At 35.6% G+C, this 17,847-nt stretch overlaps 1 protein-coding gene across 3 annotated transcripts in view; it reads left to right on the top strand.

The window, feature by feature from the left end:
- LOC148677960 (serine/threonine-protein phosphatase 2A 55 kDa regulatory subunit B gamma isoform) overlaps positions 1 to 17,847 on the top strand; it is a 164,519-nt gene that overhangs the window by 94,556 nt on the left and 52,116 nt on the right. The window contains exon 2 of one of the 3 annotated variants that reach the window (XM_088629066.1): positions 659 to 866. The exons of the other annotated variants lie outside the window; for them this stretch is intronic. Within the exon in view, the coding sequence (XP_088485192.1) occupies positions 785 to 866 (82 nt within the window). The 5' untranslated portion in view covers positions 659 to 784. The remainder of the gene's footprint in view (positions 1 to 658; positions 867 to 17,847) is intronic. 3 annotated transcript variants of the gene reach the window in all.

The raw sequence follows: 17,847 nt of genomic DNA, 5'->3' as shown, positions 1-17,847 counted from the left end.
AAGCAACAGGAAGTTCCAATCCCTCCCTAACAAACAATTCATTAATCTGTAATGATCGTTTAATGATTTTTGCTAAATTTTAGCCGCATTTGACACATTTTACCGAAAGACAACTTGATTCAATCTCATTTTTTATGGGAGGTGCACAACGCAGGCTTTTTCTGCTCATTGCAATCTCTGTTGATTTCTTTCATAATTCTGGTAATTGCATTTATGTTTTTAAACCCTCCCCCAGGCTTTAAATAATAAGATAATAAGGGTGCTTTAGTACTGTATGTCAGTGAATGTGTAATGGAGTGTGTGTGCTCTCTGTGCTACAGTAGGTCGAACTCCAGCTTAGAGTCCATACCACAGGCACCAGTGGTCTGCCGAAAGGCCAGGGTCAGGATTCTCTTCGTCCTCCGTGGTTCAGAAGTAGTTTGCAGCATTTGCTGGTTAGGCTTACCATTTTTCAGACCCAGAAAGGTGGTGAGACCGTAGGATTATCCTTATCTGGTGTCCTTCAGGGGAGAAGTGCCATTATGCCTATGGGCAAAGGAGATTGGAAATGCCAAATGATCTTTTTTATTAAGAAAAGAGAAGAGAAACATATGCATGACCTGTTAATTCTTGTTTGAAAGACTGTGCACTGTAACTTAGACCATGCCCCCTTTTCTAGGCTTGTCACGCTAAGCCTTGGCTCTGAACGCATCTGAAAGCCTGCAAGCGGAGCTGAGCTCTGAGCCAAGCCTGGGCAGTGTTATAGAGTGGAATAACAGCCCTCTCCTGGACTCCACACACCAGGATGTTGAATACCATCCAGGTCCTGTGTTCCGACATCACAACGCTCTCTTTGGAAGCCAAGCAGTTTGCCAGTTACACTGAAGGTGATTTCATGTTAGACAATCATACACAATGGGTTAGTCCACTACTGGTCAGTTAATGGCCAGCTAATGGGCCTTGACCTTATTAACCAGCTTGCAACTCATTAGTACATAACCGACCAGTTACATTGCCATTATTAATCACTCATATAATAAAATTCACCCGCATCTTTCAGTAATAACAACCAAAAGCTCCACAGATCTAGGTTTGTAGCCTCTTTTTCATCGGCTGAGTTATAGATGAAAGGATACATGGCTGCACAGTAGCTTTCCAAAATAATAATGATACTTCCAAAAAATGCAGTTGATCATTAGATTAGGTATGCAGCTGTGCAAATTAAAATTGCAAACAGTAAGGCAAGTCTCCAGCAATACAGTAGCTGCAATATATAGTGGTTACATTTCATTTTATAAGAGAATTTCTTATCCTTCTAAGAAGTCAGTTTGTGTTTGTCTTGTCTTTTTGTGTTACTATGCATTTCTTGAACTGTGATATTCTACTTGTATGTCTTTTACATAGTTTATTTTTAGTTAATTTAATTGAAAAAAATCCACACTTGTGACAAGCAGAACTTGAGACAAAACAACACTTATTTATACTAATTTATACATATTGATTCCATAATTGAAATTGTTGATCAAGTGTGCTTTTTATTGTGTATTATCCCATTGTAATACCTATAGAAATGATACTTTAACGTGGTCAATTACTGTTTTCTGTTTGTACAGTATATTGCATGTGTTCTTGCTGACTTTGGAACTGTTTCTTAGTTTGTCATTCAAACTCTTACAACTCAAATGACACTAAAGTCAGGCAGTGGAGCTGAACATGATATTGCATTGCACAGACCTCAAAGAAGAGAGCTTTATTAAGGGATATTTGAGGATGGTTCTCCTCAATTATTATTTTTATTATTACGTAGTGAATGGTGGAAAAAGTAAAACATGCATAATTGAAATAAATATGCAAATTTGTCAGGAGACATTTCACTGAAGTAGAGAAAAAGAAGGAAGGAAGATAAGACACTGCAGGTGAATTCCTTAGTTGTCATTTTTTTTTGGAGTTATGAATCAGTAATTTGGAGTTATACTGTAAATCAATAGATTGAGGTCTCTTCCTCTAATAAGTTCCTTAATGAGGGCAACAGAGAAATTCTGGCAAGGGGTGAGAAATGCACCCAGTCAAACTGAGTTTAAGGAAAGTGTAAAGATTACGAATGAGAGGAGGTCTTTTGACCCATCTATCCTTAGTGGTTTGGAGAAGTTAAGTGATCTAAGGATTTCATCCTGCCATTATGTGAATGAAACCAGGATATTGGCCTCATGGGAAACATGACCAGGTTGCTTGTTCCGACTCCCACAATCCTATATATCAAAAACAGCTTCCAGTTCTCCGTTTTAAATGCACTTCCACATGATTTCCAGTTGTGTCCTCGGCATTGTGAGTGCTCTTGATTGACTTTGAGTATCTTTATCGAGATTTTAAATCTTTTATCGTTGTTGGCTTATCTGTTCAAGACTGAAAGTTATTTTGTTTCAGCTTGTCATTGTAATACCTTCTTGGATTTAAATGAATGACCCTCGTTGCTCCTTTCTAGGCTGAACAGGTCATAGAGTTAATAAGAGTGTTGACAATTTTTTTGCAGTAGAGAGAGTAGGCACCTATATTGATTTTGCTACTTTTTTTCCTGATATCCATATAGGTGATCCTCTAATTGTTGTTCTCATTTGTGTCTAAAACCTTACTTGTAATAGATTTACTGGTCTGTATTTATTTGATTAAGTTTACTCCATTTATTATTTCCTTGGTATTAAGTTTCTACATGTATATATTACTTAGTTTGGTTTAGTATTACCCATTCAGAAAAAGGCCAACGTTATCAATTTTCCAGCTGATGGTTGCTTTCAGTCACTGTTTTGTGAAGAGCTTTGTATGAGTAATATATTGATAACATGTCTGTTTCTTTAATTACAATTGGTAGGATGCCATTACATCCTGGAGATTTTGCTGTGTCAAATTTTACTTCTCTCTCTTCTGTGCTGATACTGTTTCATATAGAACTTCATTTTCCCAGCACTGGAGTGAAAAGAGCATTTAGTACAATTTCTCTTTCGTCATCTGAACGTTTCCCATTATTAACTCGGAGACACCGTTTACTTTACAGTTGTAATACTGAAAATAGTTTTATGAATTTAATTTCAGCATAAAGTGAAATATTCTTTCCTGTTACATTTTCTAATATCCCTTTTTCACTCTTGCTTGCAATTCAGTGAAGTCTTTTCTTTAACAGGATTGAATTATTAACTCAAGAATAGCTTGATTAATTACTGTACATATTAATAATTTCTACATCATTTTTGAATGCTTTAATTGTAAGCTCCAGGAGTTTCTTAACATTCTGTGAAGGTGAAGACTTGATGAGAATATTTCAACAGTACAGATTTAACTACACAGGGCGAATTCTAATACCACTGACCAAAGCATTATACTCTTGGTTTACAAAATGACTCTCATGCAACTCAGTTTATTTTAAGTTAAACCATGAGGTTCAACTCAGAGGTGATTTCTAGAGCCATCAAGGAGTCTATTATAAGGTTTTGGAAAAATAGTTTTTTTTTTTAAGGGAATTATGTGAAAATACAAGGTAACACAGCTGTATACCATGCAGTCTTTCTGATGTAGGTCCTTCTCTGACTACAGCACCGTCTTGCCACAAGCAGTTGGTGTTGTCTAGAGGAGAGCCTCAGGATAGTCCAAGTATCTGATGAGCCATGTACTGTGAACGCCACAGTGTATCCACATTCTCATGCTGGTCGGTCAGCCAGCCTTCACTGGAGCAGCACACACCAGCCCATCTGCTCTTCATGTAGGGTATTGGCTGCCCCTAAATCTGCAACAGCAGAATAATATTTCATTGCTGGCAAAAGAGTGCTCCACCAGTGATGCCCAGTAATCTTTACATGCATCAATCCAGCTTCCAGCCACACTTCTCACTTAATATGTACATTGTCCCTGTTGATCCTCAAATATTTAAGTGACAGTCATAAGAAATGACAAATTACATTATCATTCTCTTACAATCCTTTTTCCTTTGTACCGCGTTAAAGCTATTTTCTGCTTAGAAGTCTTCCATATAGAGTGACACATGCAGTTTTCTGGTCCACTTCATCCGCTGAACATACAGTATGTCCTATCCGTAGTCATCAAGGGTGTGATGCATTTCATATCGTCGTATGATGCGCTGCCTTTAAGAGAGTCCCATTCTGGGATATTTTAGCTCGGACAGGAATGATTAATTATTCTGCCACTAAATGTCATTTTGCCATTTTTTGACTGGTTTGTTTTTCATTGAAAACAGACGAGAGTAGATGGCAAAAGTGGGTATCACTGCTGTAGTGTCCATAACAAAGGAGAAGACCTGAAACAGTACAACATAAGAGAAGGACATTAAATTTATATGATATTAACTAATAGTAAATATTTAACCCACTATGGTTAGAGAGACATTTCTCATAGAAAATTAGTTTAATTTTAAATTAGATAAATGTGGCAGAGATGTCCCCAATGAGCAGTTTGTTCAGTAGTGTTATTATGCCATGTTCCCATGGTGAAGCATTAGTGTATCAGCCTATGTACCCACATCAGCTTAATTGCTAGATCTTCATGCTTCAGCTCAAAAACTTCAATTTAAAAAAAACAACGATGAGTAGCTTTACCACCTCGAATGTGAATATTAATGAGGGGTCTTTTGTGTAATGTAGAAAACACTGTCATTGAACATTGTCTTTATTCTTTCAAATCAGTTTCATTATTCACATCTACATAAACAAGGTGAAATTGAGTTAATGTTACTGCCCATTGGGTTTTGATTCTTGTTTTAATGAATCCCTCAAGACATTTCACACTTATTTACCCTGGGTCTGCTCACATTTATATAAAAAAAACAAGAACAAATACATGACTCACTTAAATGCATGTATATAATTGCTTGTTCATTAAGCAGCTTGATGAAGCGGAAGAATGACATTAACCCATCTCTGTCCTTACAAAAATCTGGCTCAGAGAGAAGATACCATTGCTTAATTTAGCGGGGTTTCTTGTTACCCGATTTTAATACTGAAATTACAAATATTAAAGATAATTGTGGCAGGAATGAAACTGTTCTGGGATCAGTTTGATCCTTTTCATTATTAACTAATGCATACGTTTTTGACTTGTCCAATATGATGTCGAATTTAAATATAATATTTACTAAATAATCTAATATACAGGATGAAAGTTCTAAATGTTTAGACACCCATGCTTGGAAGAAATAATGTTTAATAATGTTTCTTATTAGTTATGCTAGTATGCAGTCCTCTCTCAAACCTAGCAAAATAGTATCTATTCACTTTTGAAAATAATAGAGTAGTTTTAGAAGAATAATAGAAAGCAATAATAAGCTCAAGGCCTGTCAAGGGCAAGAGGTAAACAGGTGAGAGAACCACTATGGACCTCTGATGATGACGTGATGTGCTTTGAAACTTTAAAGGTTAAGACTAAATCAAAAGATGTAGAAAGAATGAGTTCACTTAGGTAGCTGCGTCAGGATGTGTAGGCTGCAAAGGAACAGATAACTGATTTATTCCATGCTGAAAAGAAAAGAAAGGAAACACAAAGGAAAGAATGAGACAGCTTAAACAAGTAAACTGGGGTAGGGTAGCTATGGAATTAGTGGAAACTGCATGACAAGTTTAAAAAGCTTTTCATTAAAGTACAGAATAGATTTATTCCAAGAGGGAATAAATCAAAAACTTAAAAAGTACCAGTATCAATTCAGGCAAAATTAAAAGGAAAGAAAACACTTTATAAAAGGACTTTTCTTTCATTGTATCCCAGTAAAGGGGTACAATGAATTACATTGTAATTATATTGAAGTATATATTGACGTATAGACAGGACGAAAACGTGGCAGAATATATTTAATATAGATGAGTGCAAGGTGCTGCATTACGCTATAGATATAAAATTAAATAAGGATCTTTAAGAGGTAGCTTCTAAAAATACTTTGGTATTTACTTTATGTTAACACATTTGCATTCTCTCGACAGTGAGAGAATTGGCTAGATCCTTACATCAACACAATCTGGCTTTTTTGTTTGAGGAAAGGCTCAATGAAGTCAGATCCATCAGCCTCTAACTACTGAATGAGCTACATGTCTTTCTGTCGTTTCTCACCTTTATGTTCTTATAGCACGTAATTAAGAGAAAAAAAAACAGTGATCGCTGAATAGAAGAAAAAGGTCAATATCAAATCCAAGTGTCCTCTAGGGAATTTCACTGATTGAAAAACGTAGCTCCAAGTGGATGTTCTGGGTCTTATGTTTTGCGGTTGTTAATTTTTTAATGCACTCAGTTATTTTGTTGATAGGGATATATTCCCAAAAATACAATAGAGTTTCCAATCTGTTCTCTTCCATCTTCTTGCAAAATATAACCCTAGAATTTTACCAATGATGCATTAAACTTCCTGTTTCTTCTTATACTGTACATTTAGATGTCAGAAATACAGTCAAAGCAGACATGAAAGTACATAATGTAAAACTGTATATTTTTCTCTAGTCCTAGGAACTAACTTCCTGCTTGAATACTAATTTAGTCTTGAGTCAAGATCTGGAAATGCTGTTGTGTCAAGAAGCCAGTTATTTTTTAGCGCTACACTGTTTTGAGCTATTCATGGTGTTTTATATATTCTTCTCTGGTGTCATTATTTATAGCATTTGTCTTTTAGACATACATTCTGTAGCTAATTTACAGTACATGCTTACTGTATATAAAAGATGCTTGTTGTCTGTGTTGTTTTTAATTCCTCATCTTGTTGGGGATCTTGGTCCCCTGCCGTGTTCATTAATATGGAAATCCCCCATGTACTTTAGTCACTTCTGATCCAACACAGTCTCAGCATGGTTGTAACAGAAATGTGAAAATAAGATCTGGTCATTAAAGAAGATATTGGTGAAAGCCGTTAATGATTACAGTGAAAATCCTATTATTCCTGTTATGTTAAAATGACGTTCTAAGAGAAAATATGCCTATTTACTGAAAATATGGCCTTTTCTTAATTATAACGCCTTCTAAGTTATATTCTAAGCAGTTCAATTCTTAAAAGGTGGAAACTATTAAATAATTGTAACATTATAAGATAGAATAGGGAAACAAACCCTCATTAAACCCTTAAATATATTTAAACAGGCACACACTTACTCAAGAAAATTAAATTTCAGAGATAGTCTACTTGAGTATTATTGTTTTGCATAGTACTTTGCAAAACAACTTATTTTGATATTGAAAAAGGAAAAACAAAGTTAGACAATTGGACCTCATTGGTATATTAGGCAGGTTGTGGCCTCTTAGTGGCTACTGGTGTTTACCAGACATTTCCATTCTGGTAATGTTTTTGTGAGTGCAAGAGCTTACTTATATTTCTGTGACGTTAATGAAATAATTCCCTATTGACGAATGAACTTGATTTATCACTGTGTGATACTTGCATGTTACAGAATCTTTTGCGATTTACAATATATAACAGAAATGGAAATGCTAGTGTCTTCTACCAAAACATAATATCACAAATTACTGTATATATGATAGGCTTCTATCACATTATCTGTTTCTTTAACTGTAAGAATGTTGCTGACTAATAGCTTTATTGCTACTGTGCTCTAAAATGCAGCTGTCCCATACTGCCCTGTTAATAAACTGCAATAAATGTTAGATATAAATGTGACTTAAAATCTTTTGTGTTTATGTTGTTGTAGCTGGGTATTACTAACTATTTACTTAAAGTAACAAGATATTGGACATATTTTGAATATGTTAAAACCTGTATTTGTTAGAACTGTAATTAAATGTGGAAGTGTAAAAAATATAGACATATGTTGCTCAGATGTTGGTAAATAAGGCTGTATTAATAACGGCTAAATCTGAATTCCTAACAAACGTCTTTTGATACATTTGTGTTCCTGTATCTACAGCTTCTAGCATTTCAGCTCTAACTCTCTTTTATATATCATACATCCATTATCACCTTTTTGTGGGTTCTGTGCTATTTGTGAATTCTTGTACACTGCTGGCACAACAATATTCAAGTAGAGTTTTGTCACATCTAATCTGCAATGTATTTGACCCATGACTTTCTGGGTGAAGGATGAAAGATGTCAGATCAGATCCTATGTGCAGTGGCCTTTGCTCTCGTGAAACTATTACATCTCATAACGGGCATATATTTTCCCTTTGGTCAGGAGGCTGCAAAAAGTTTTCAGAGCCTGACCTCAATTGAGAACCAGAGAACCATTTGAAAAAAATAAGCATAATGATACAGTATATCATGGATATATGATGTATCCTTGAACATTTGCTTCCAGTTCAAACAAAAAAGCAAATATTAGCCTAAACCGTTGAATTTTTTTAAATATTAGTCTTTTGAAACAAATGTTTTTTATCACACACACCCATTAACAGCTACACAGACACTAGTCACTCTTGGCCACAAATGCAAGAAAGTATTGCTCTTATTTTGACAGTTCTGTGTAAACCATCCTCTAGACTAGAGAATGTTGATTCCAACTGCTGATTATCAATATTTAAGTGGGGGTCATGGTCCAACATTTGCATCATTTTCCAAATCTCTTTTTCTGCTTACAGTAAGTGATGTAGATTTTAAAAGATAAGTGGAAAACATTAACCCACCAGATAACTTCTTGGGAACCACTTCACTTTCCTGTGTCTATACTGTAGTTTGTGAATGGAAAAGCCTGCAATGACTCTGCACCAACACTGGGTATGAGACAGAAAGGTGGACAAGCTCTGTTTAAAAATATCTGTTCAAACAAGCATGACCACCGGTGATCTGGAACTCACTGAAAGTCCCTGCAAACTGCTTCAGAAACTCTACCAAGCCTTTCTGTGTCACTGCCATTTATCTTAAAAAAAAATGCACTGTATGAGGATCCTTCAAGAATCTGGTTTTGCCAACATCTTGCCAACATTTGAGCACTGGCTCAAATAATGTTTTATTAAAAAATGGTGATGCTGATGCTGTCATTATCTGGCAAGATTTTATGAACAATATCATTTGGCAGACGAACAGTAAAATTCCAGAGAGAAAAGGGAAGTACAGCTCCTATTTCATTGCAGATGCCTAGGAGCTGTTGCTGTGTCATTAAAATAATGCGGTCTCGCTGAATATTCAATAGCTGATAGTTAAATGCCTGTATTTTAATTGTGGCACTGAACTTGTTTTCTCAACTGCTTTCTAAATCATACTTTGGTACAAATCACAGTGATGTACAGTATGAATCAATGAATGCAGGATTCTAGTGAGCTCAATACTTCACAGAAATAAAAAGAAATGACTGGCACCATTGTATTGCATTATTTTACTTGTACTCCTTCATTGGGAATGTACATACGTTTATTTGAAGATAAAGTATAACATCACAATATCACACTTTTATAACTTTTTTTGTAATTGAGAACCATTTGAAAAAAAGACAAGACCGTACAGGGAGGAGCCCTGCAGATTTAAAAATGCTGTTTCAAATTCGGACTACCCATACAGTATCAAATGAGTCATTTGCACTCCATATGTCCTAAGCAGATGCAGTTGCATTGAATTCACATTGGTAGTTAAGAAAGTTAAGAAAGTAACATTTGCCATAGTCTTGCCCCCTTGCTTTCCCCAGTACTTTCAGCATGTTCTAGAAGGTTCGAAAACGCCTCTTGGACCAGGCTACTGGGGCTGTCACTGTGAGTTTTTGACAACGTGAGTGGAGAAGCCACTGAAAAGGAGGAAAGGTTGTAAATTGAGGCAGTCTCAGAAGCCACTCCCAATTCCATGATATGTGAGGTCCTAGACCCATTTGTTGTCCTAAAACTGCTTATCTTGGATAACAGTATTCCATTTGTGCAGTGTGAATCACTGCAGACCAATCTCTGGGTGCCTTGAAGTCTTTGGTGGTCTCTGCTTTCAGGAGAGACAAAGGTAAAATTAATTCAGTTGTGACATTCTCTGTAGAACAAAACATGCTTCATTAAGCCCAATGTGAATTAACAGTCACAACTGGCTCATAATACCCCATGCGCCTCTCAAAGTGACAGTGTAATTACAGTTTACATCAACCGTCTTTAGTCATGAGCATTTTGTTCTGATGTGGTCGGTATGGATTCAGCAAGGATTAATGATGAGCTAAGGTCAACGAAAATTGTTCCAAATACTCTAAACTACCTGTCCTTTTTTTATGTTTAATTTGACTTGCATAAATGTCAGATCAAACAATACAAATAAAAGCTGTCTTGCCTTTTGTTTAGTGTGGATTCTATGGATTCTTTCCATCTTATTCCTGTCTCTTGAGGCTTTCAGCATAGCCTTGCTAGCATAGAGGAATAACGAAGCCCAGTGTTCAATGACCGCAATAAGAAGGTCAGGTTTCTTTTTGTATCATTCAGACCTGAGGCAGAGGGAACACCTCAAAACATCTTAGATCAGTTTTTAAATCAGGTGCACTAATACATCTCCCCTGTGGAGTAATTCAGCAATACTCCATTTGATTTAGATGGTTGTTTCATCAAACATGCACTTCATGGGATCTTATCAATAATATTAATTTTGAAAGAGCTTGCAACATCCCTCCAGATGTCTTTTTTTAATTAAAAAAAATGAAAAGGGAAATTAATGCGAATAAAGTCGAAATCGGATACATATAATGTAAAAATGGAACTGTCATTTGAAGAGCTGCATCATCTTGGCATTAGAGCTTCTTTTACTACATCATTTTGGTGGGATATTTTAAATGTAGATGTAATGTTGACTTCTCTTCCAATATGGTATGATGGGGGGGTTGAGTATTTAGCTGTTTTCGGTGAGCTGAATAGAAGGTGATTATCCTGATAAAGCGACTGGCTGTTTGCTTTCACCTTCAAACCCTCTAAAGCTTCTTTTCTAGCAAATATCACTACTATCACTGTATCGCACTTTTACCTCTTGCTCAGTGCTGGCGTGTCTAATGTAGAAGGGAGCTCAGGGTGAGCAGCTTCCTAATCCTCAAAGCAGGAGACAACTGTTTTTTGGGGAAAAAAGTCTCTAGTGGTATTTTAAAAGGTGAGTCTCAGACATTTCAGCTCACTGGGTATCAAAGAGGTGGTACTGTATTTGGGAGTAAGGTTGTTCACCTTGAAGCTATAAGCATGTAATTGAAATGTTCTGATGGCTTAGTTGTATTTGGTTTGGATAATTTCTTCAAGAAGCATGCTACTACTTGATTATTTGCTGGTGTTAGTGCTTTTTAATAACATGAAAGATTGACGTCTTGATATTTGCTTAAATGATACACATCCAAGTGAATGTGATCTGCACATAATTCCAATAAAGTGTGTTACACTTGAAGTGTAATATTCGAGATGTTGCTGTTTTCAGCCAAAATCACTTTCTTATCCTATGGTGTTATATTTTGTGTACATTATGACCATGATGGCACTCATTTTTGCTGTGTAAATGAGCTGTGCATGGTCCTGCCATATTAGCATCTGGATTCAATATGTGCCTTTTCCGAAATGCTGTCATCCCCCACTGTGACAGATAAGAGATTCTGCCTCTTAATCTAATTATTCAGACAAATGCCCAGGAGAGAGTGATAATGGGAACTGGTACAACAAGCTCTGGAGGAAGTGAAATAGTCACTAGTGTCCTGCATGGTTTACTGTATAGAGGGTACCTCACTGTATTTAATCTGATTTTTGCACAAGTCTGAGATTTTGATTGTAGTGCAGAGTGTGATCTAGGTTTTTATTTTTACGATGGTGTTATTATCACATAACATTAATTAATCTACAGTCAGATCATGTGATGATCTGTCTTTTTTTGGTTCTTTGTCTCTTAAGTTATAAACAGCTCTTCACCTGGGAGAAGTCTTTAACTGTTTCAGTTAAAGTTTAAGTGTGCCGATTTATCCTCTTCTGCTGTTAATGATCTGCACACACAGAAATCTTGTTGGGTTCCTCTTTGAGGTTTGGAGCCTGGGGGTCCCTTATCTTAGCCAGTTAACTGAAAGCCAGTAGGCACTTCATATTTTTTATGTTTCAAAAAAAGGTTTTTTTGGTTTTTTTTGTGACCTTTGTGTAAAATGTGTTTCGGAGGTGATGATTGCTGAAGTGACACATTGTGGGTGTGTAGTGTCGCTTAAATGTCAAGGAACAATGATGATTTGAGTCACGTCAGGTATTATCATTACCTATAAAAGCATTTTCATGGTAGGTCATCTAGTATGAATCAAGCTGCTGAATGTTTGTGCATACTTTTGTCACTTTTATTTATTTATTAAGCATTTGTACACTACATACTGGGCACTGTACAATAATAATGCAGGACATTTTTGTAATTTTGGTACTGTGTTTACCCTGTTTGCCATACATTTCTTTGTAGTTTAAAATACAACAAGAATGGCAGGAATGGTTAGATTTAGTCTTACAAACAAAACTGTTCAGTGTTGCACTGTTTCTGTCTATATGAATGTATTATTAAAATGTCAATATATCTATAGGTAAGTGTAGAAATACTGTTTAAAGCAGAGGTGTTATGTTGTTCCAGTATTGGACATCAAATCAATTTTTTTTCCATACATTTGAAGGCTATGACAAGTACAGTATACATTGAAAATTGCTAACCATTCTGGTTTGAGACACAAATGTAAATGGTAGCTTTGTCAATTTTAAACATTGTTTCTTGGATTTCATATTTGAATCCTGAAAACTACTCTCATTCCTTTTAGCAAAATTGGCTAGTGGAAGACAAACGCTTTGCTTTGTTGAGAAACAGCACATTCTCTGGGTTGCACAGAGATGTTAACGTTGGACCTAGTATGTTAAGACTTATTAAACAAGCACCTCCTGCATAAGAGTATTGAGTTTTCGTAGGACAGCAACTGGAAAAACCAGGATTAGATTCTGACTGTATAAAAAAAGATGTGCATTAGATAGCATTAAAGTGACAGTGGATTTTATTAAAATAAAACATCTTGTTCTAATTTCCAAAATACAAACTCAAATTATTTTCTACAGTAAATGTAATTGTTAGAACCTAGTCATCGAGAACATAGGCATTGACACAGCAGTCCCAGACCAAGTTCTGAAAAAATGTCCATTGATTTGACATGATGACGATCCATGTAGTAGATATCCTCTCACTTCAAAGTCTTAATAACTTTAAAGCAGTCATTTCAGAACATTGACAAAAATAAACCAATCTTATTTTTTTCAATATTATTTCCATGTGCCTAAAAATTCATACACCCTTATTTTGCCTTTTGCTTCTGGTTGAAAGAGAAACAAGTACTGCAAGCAGCCTGCAACAGTGAATACATTAATTGAAAATTACCTGTAAATCAATTGAAGTCAAGATGTAATACAGCTGCAGACTTTGCTCCAGATGGTTAGAAAGATGGACAGTTTCAGTGGGATCGCTCTAAATTGTTTGACCTTCAGGCCCACTGGGGGATGTTATAACTTGTGCCCATAAATACAGTTTTGAAAGGGGAAACATACTGGTTCTAAAATGCGAGAATGCAGAATAAATGAAAAAAATATTAAATACACATTGAAGGTGTCATTCAGAGTTGGCTGCTGTTGCATATGTATTCAGTGTTATCTCCGAACCCCAAGGGTGCTTTGAAAATGATCTGTCTCTGGATTGTGAATGCACAGAATCTATAGCAGATTGACTCAAGGACAGCTGGTATACTCCGTTTTATCTGCGCTCAAGTAATAAATACTAGCTTAGAGGACAGGGAGCAATATTTCAGAAATTTAAATAGTCTAAATAGATTGAAGAGGTTTGAGATGGGAGCTACATCAGTGTGTGGGCTACTGAGGGAGTGGGCAGAGGTCAAAAGAAAAGGCATGAATAATGCAGATCTAGCCAAATCTTTTGAGCCTTCCTTCATGGATGAAGAATGATTAAATCTATTTTTTTTAAGAGACTGAAATAATTATAACTCACATCAAGTACCATTCAATGTTTGTTTCTCATAGACACTATCATTATTACTGTTATTACAAACTAAAGCAGTCTTAATGTCTCGATGAACTGCAAGGCTTTTTTGCGTGTTAACACATTACAGGTATAATTATGCTAACATCTATTGGTTGTGGGGCGATATTATTATTCTCTCAACTTATCATAACGGTATTTTTTATAGTTTTTTAATTGTCTTCCATACTGAAAGCACCCATTATGAAAACCTTAATTGATTTCACCCCCCCACACACACACACTTTTCATAATTCTACCCATAAATGATATCCCAGAAGAGTAAGAACATGCATCCTACAGATGTTTGACTCTCCTTGCATCCTGCAGAGGGTGATAATTGAGGTTTATGAGAAGCTGTGAAAAAACTGCACAACGTTTGTAATTAGCCCTGTTTGGGTTCCTGTCTTTCACAATGAATCGCACAGAAACCGAGCACTGTTCATTGCTGGAGCCAGTTGGACAGACAGCAAGTGGGGGATCTTTTATATTCTGCCTCACAGCTGAAGACATCTGGAGAAGATAGCATTAGATCTTAGTCTTGGAGTTATATTAGGGATCAGAATGACATAATAGAATATTATTTAGCCAAATGCTGTTAAGTTTGCTCTAGAAAATGGCTTTCTGTTGGTTTTTCCCAGAACTATATGCAGATGTGACAATTGCCCTTGCGATTTCATATTTTTGTGAAATGGTCTTCAATTAAAAGTAAAGCCTTAATATGCTGTTGTGCTTTTCCTGCAGCACTAGAGCAACCCTTTACCTTTGTTACACGCGTTATTAGTGTAACTTGTGCATTTATTGGAGACTAAAAACATTTTAATAAGTCCAATATATTTTTATGAAATAAACAAGAGTCATCTTGGGTTCTGGAGCATTATGCAGAGTAGAGAGCATGTGTCTCCCACTCACAGATCAGACAGTGGCCCAATGCAGTGGTCATCAAAGCAATACTGGTCCTCACTTTTACCCCAGCTGCTCCAGTCCACCCAGCTGTAAATTAGCTTGATCAGGAGTACATCAGCAGTACCTGCAGAAGGGAATTGAACATACAAACTGACAGCTATGATTCCAAAGGGTTCCCCACTGCACTGTGCTGCAATCCAAATCACATTAAAGCCATGAAAAAAAATCAAGAAAATTCTATTGTTTCCGGCAGTTAAAATGTCAAGTAATTAAAACAATTTGATATTTGAATCTATTCCAGAAAAGTCCTAAATAAACTGTTGATTTTTATACAAGCATGTATATTGGTAATGTTGCCAATATTATATCTGGGACAGCCACTGAAATACTTAGGAGGCAGAAATATATCTTGGTAATATCCAATGAAAATGCCAAATAGTGATACTCACATTACTGGTATTCCTATTCATGTCCAAAGTGCTGGTTTAAAAGTTTATGGCCACTTTATTAATTTGCAGTTGCCCATTCACCTCTAGATGTGACTGCTTAAAACCACTCTGTCATTCTTTCTGACTCCTGTGTGTCATTATCTGAATGCAATGAATTATTCCTCTTCAACACTATAGAGCAGGGTCTGTTCACTTTTTTCGATTAATAATTCAGGGACAAGTAGTGGGCTCCTCTGTACTTGTGATCCCTTGTGCTTAATTAAAGGTATTTGTGTGCAACAAGGCCATCATGTCTATTAGATTGATGAGGCCCTTTCCCAGTAATGCATACATATTAGGCTAAGTTCTATCTGTATCCATGGAAACCACAAGTACCTCTGTTGGCTCAATGGTGAATCAGGTTATACTAAATCTGTTCAGAAGTGAAAGTCTTAAGAATGGCTTATATGTCAATCTTCTATTTTCAATTTATTGTAACAATTTTTAGGTTCGGATTAATTTAGTCAATATTGAGGTATTGTTACTGTTAAATATTATTATAAATACAGTATAAATCATTATAAGTATTGTAAAACCAGTACATTTTACCCCATGTAACTGTCTTTATAGTCTTACACATACTTTATAATAAATGCTCATATACAGTAGCACAGAAAACTATTAAAAAGTATTTAGAGTCGGGTACAGTTTGGATTTAATGTGAGTAGAACCTGAACTTCCATTACAAACAAAACAGTTTCAATATTTAGAATGTGTTAATCCTGTGTAAAGAGGCTTCACTCAACAGCAAGATTATCCAGTACAAGCAGACTCCATAGCTAAACACTAAGTGATCAATTTTAACTGTGATCAGTTAAAAAGACAATTTGCTTAATTAAGTAATGTTCCTTTGAAACAAAGACTGGAATATTTTGCAGTCTTCAAAGCCCAGAGGTCACTTTTAACTAACACATTCCGTGATCAGTTGATACCTTCCAACCATTCCTGATATTTAAGGCGAATAATGGTGAACTATAATAACTGGGTTAATGCACTCTTGAACCAAGGCTGCCGACCCCTGTTCTAGGCATTCTGCAACCATTTGGTTAAAAGATTTTCTGTGTTGTATTATACAAACATGCTTTCTTATATTTGCATATTTGTCCATCTCTAGCTGTAATTCAGCAGTGCTCTGGATGGAAGTTTACAGGGCAGCCCTGCATAGCTCATTGTTGAGGATACACTGTTATTTAAAATATTTGGATTTTTTAAAAACAAATTCTATCCATTAAAATCTAGTCTGGTGAAACTGATATGTATTGAACAGTTTTGTTTGCCTGCAACAAAAAAGGTCATTCACTGATACCTTTCTTCTGACAGTCGGTGTTTGATAACTGGTTGTAATTATGTCATTGGTTTTAACGCAGGAATGTACACATGGACGTTAAGGTGTTTACAGTTTTTTCTTAGTCAGCAGAGGGATGTTCAGGTTAGAGCAGTGGAAACCAACCTTGATTGTATAGAAACACTGTCTCCAGTGATTTGTGCTCCAGCTGAGTTCTTAATCTCTGGCTAATTATTTTTTCTTTCTGTTTAGGCAGTATTTGTGCATTAGCTTTTAGTTCATAAAAGGTCATATGTAGGGCTGAAACGATTATTTGTCGAAAATGTGTCGACAAATATTTCTGTTGTCGATTTTTCGTTTACATTTTCAAACGCTCACCCTCTCATAGCGTTACATCAGTTGGGTTACATAAAATTGTTAAGCCTAAAAACAAATAGCTTGTCCTGTAAACCTATCCATACATAGCTTGTCTTGTGAACTACTGTGATACAGTATATAGCTCCTCGTGAAATAAAAATAGGATCAGAATAGACTACAGTGTTAACCCGGTTAAATGATACTGCAGCCGAGAGAGAGATAATCTAAATAATTATATAATAAATAGTTTATTATCAGTGTTCATCACCGCAGATCATATTAGCAAATCCTACAGTCAATCAGTTTGAGTGAATCGTTTCAATCGAAACATTTACTTACTTGCTGCTGTTCAAAGTTGGATTTCAAGTGACTTATTTGAAGTTTATTTTGAACTTTGAACTTATTTGAATCCTGTTTTATTTATTTTATTTTTTATATTTAACTCTGAACATGATTTAAAATTTTATTTTTGTACAAAAAAGAAAAGTTTTTTTCCTGAAATTTAAGAGTGAAAGACAATGCAGCAAGAAGTAAATAGAGGTTAATGAAGTGAAGTTGAAACTTTTCAAAGTTTTGTGTTTCTCAATATTTTGAATATTGAATAAAGGTACTGTACATGGCTACTGAACAGTGCCAAACATTATTTGTCACAGCCTTTCTCATTTACAAGCCATAATTTTCAAACTATTCATTTTTTGCAGCCCTTGTCAAATGGCATTTCTAAAGAGTATCAACCGTGTACCATTTTCAGAGTTTCAGAAATGCCCTCATGCAAGTGTTGCTTGAAAACTAACCAACTGTATCTCTGCAGAAATGCAGAAAAAAGTTTTTATATAGTGTCAATACAGCATCATTCGCACTGTCTGTTCATCATAAATGTATCAACT

Source organism: Lepisosteus platostomus, chromosome 1 (assembly GCF_059453375.1).
Source record: "Lepisosteus platostomus isolate fLepPlt1 chromosome 1, fLepPlt1.hap1, whole genome shotgun sequence".
Classification (NCBI taxonomy): domain Eukaryota; kingdom Metazoa; phylum Chordata; class Actinopteri; order Semionotiformes; family Lepisosteidae; genus Lepisosteus; species Lepisosteus platostomus.
Note: the sequence above shows the minus strand (reverse complement) of the source record. Positions and strands in the feature narration are given on the sequence as shown.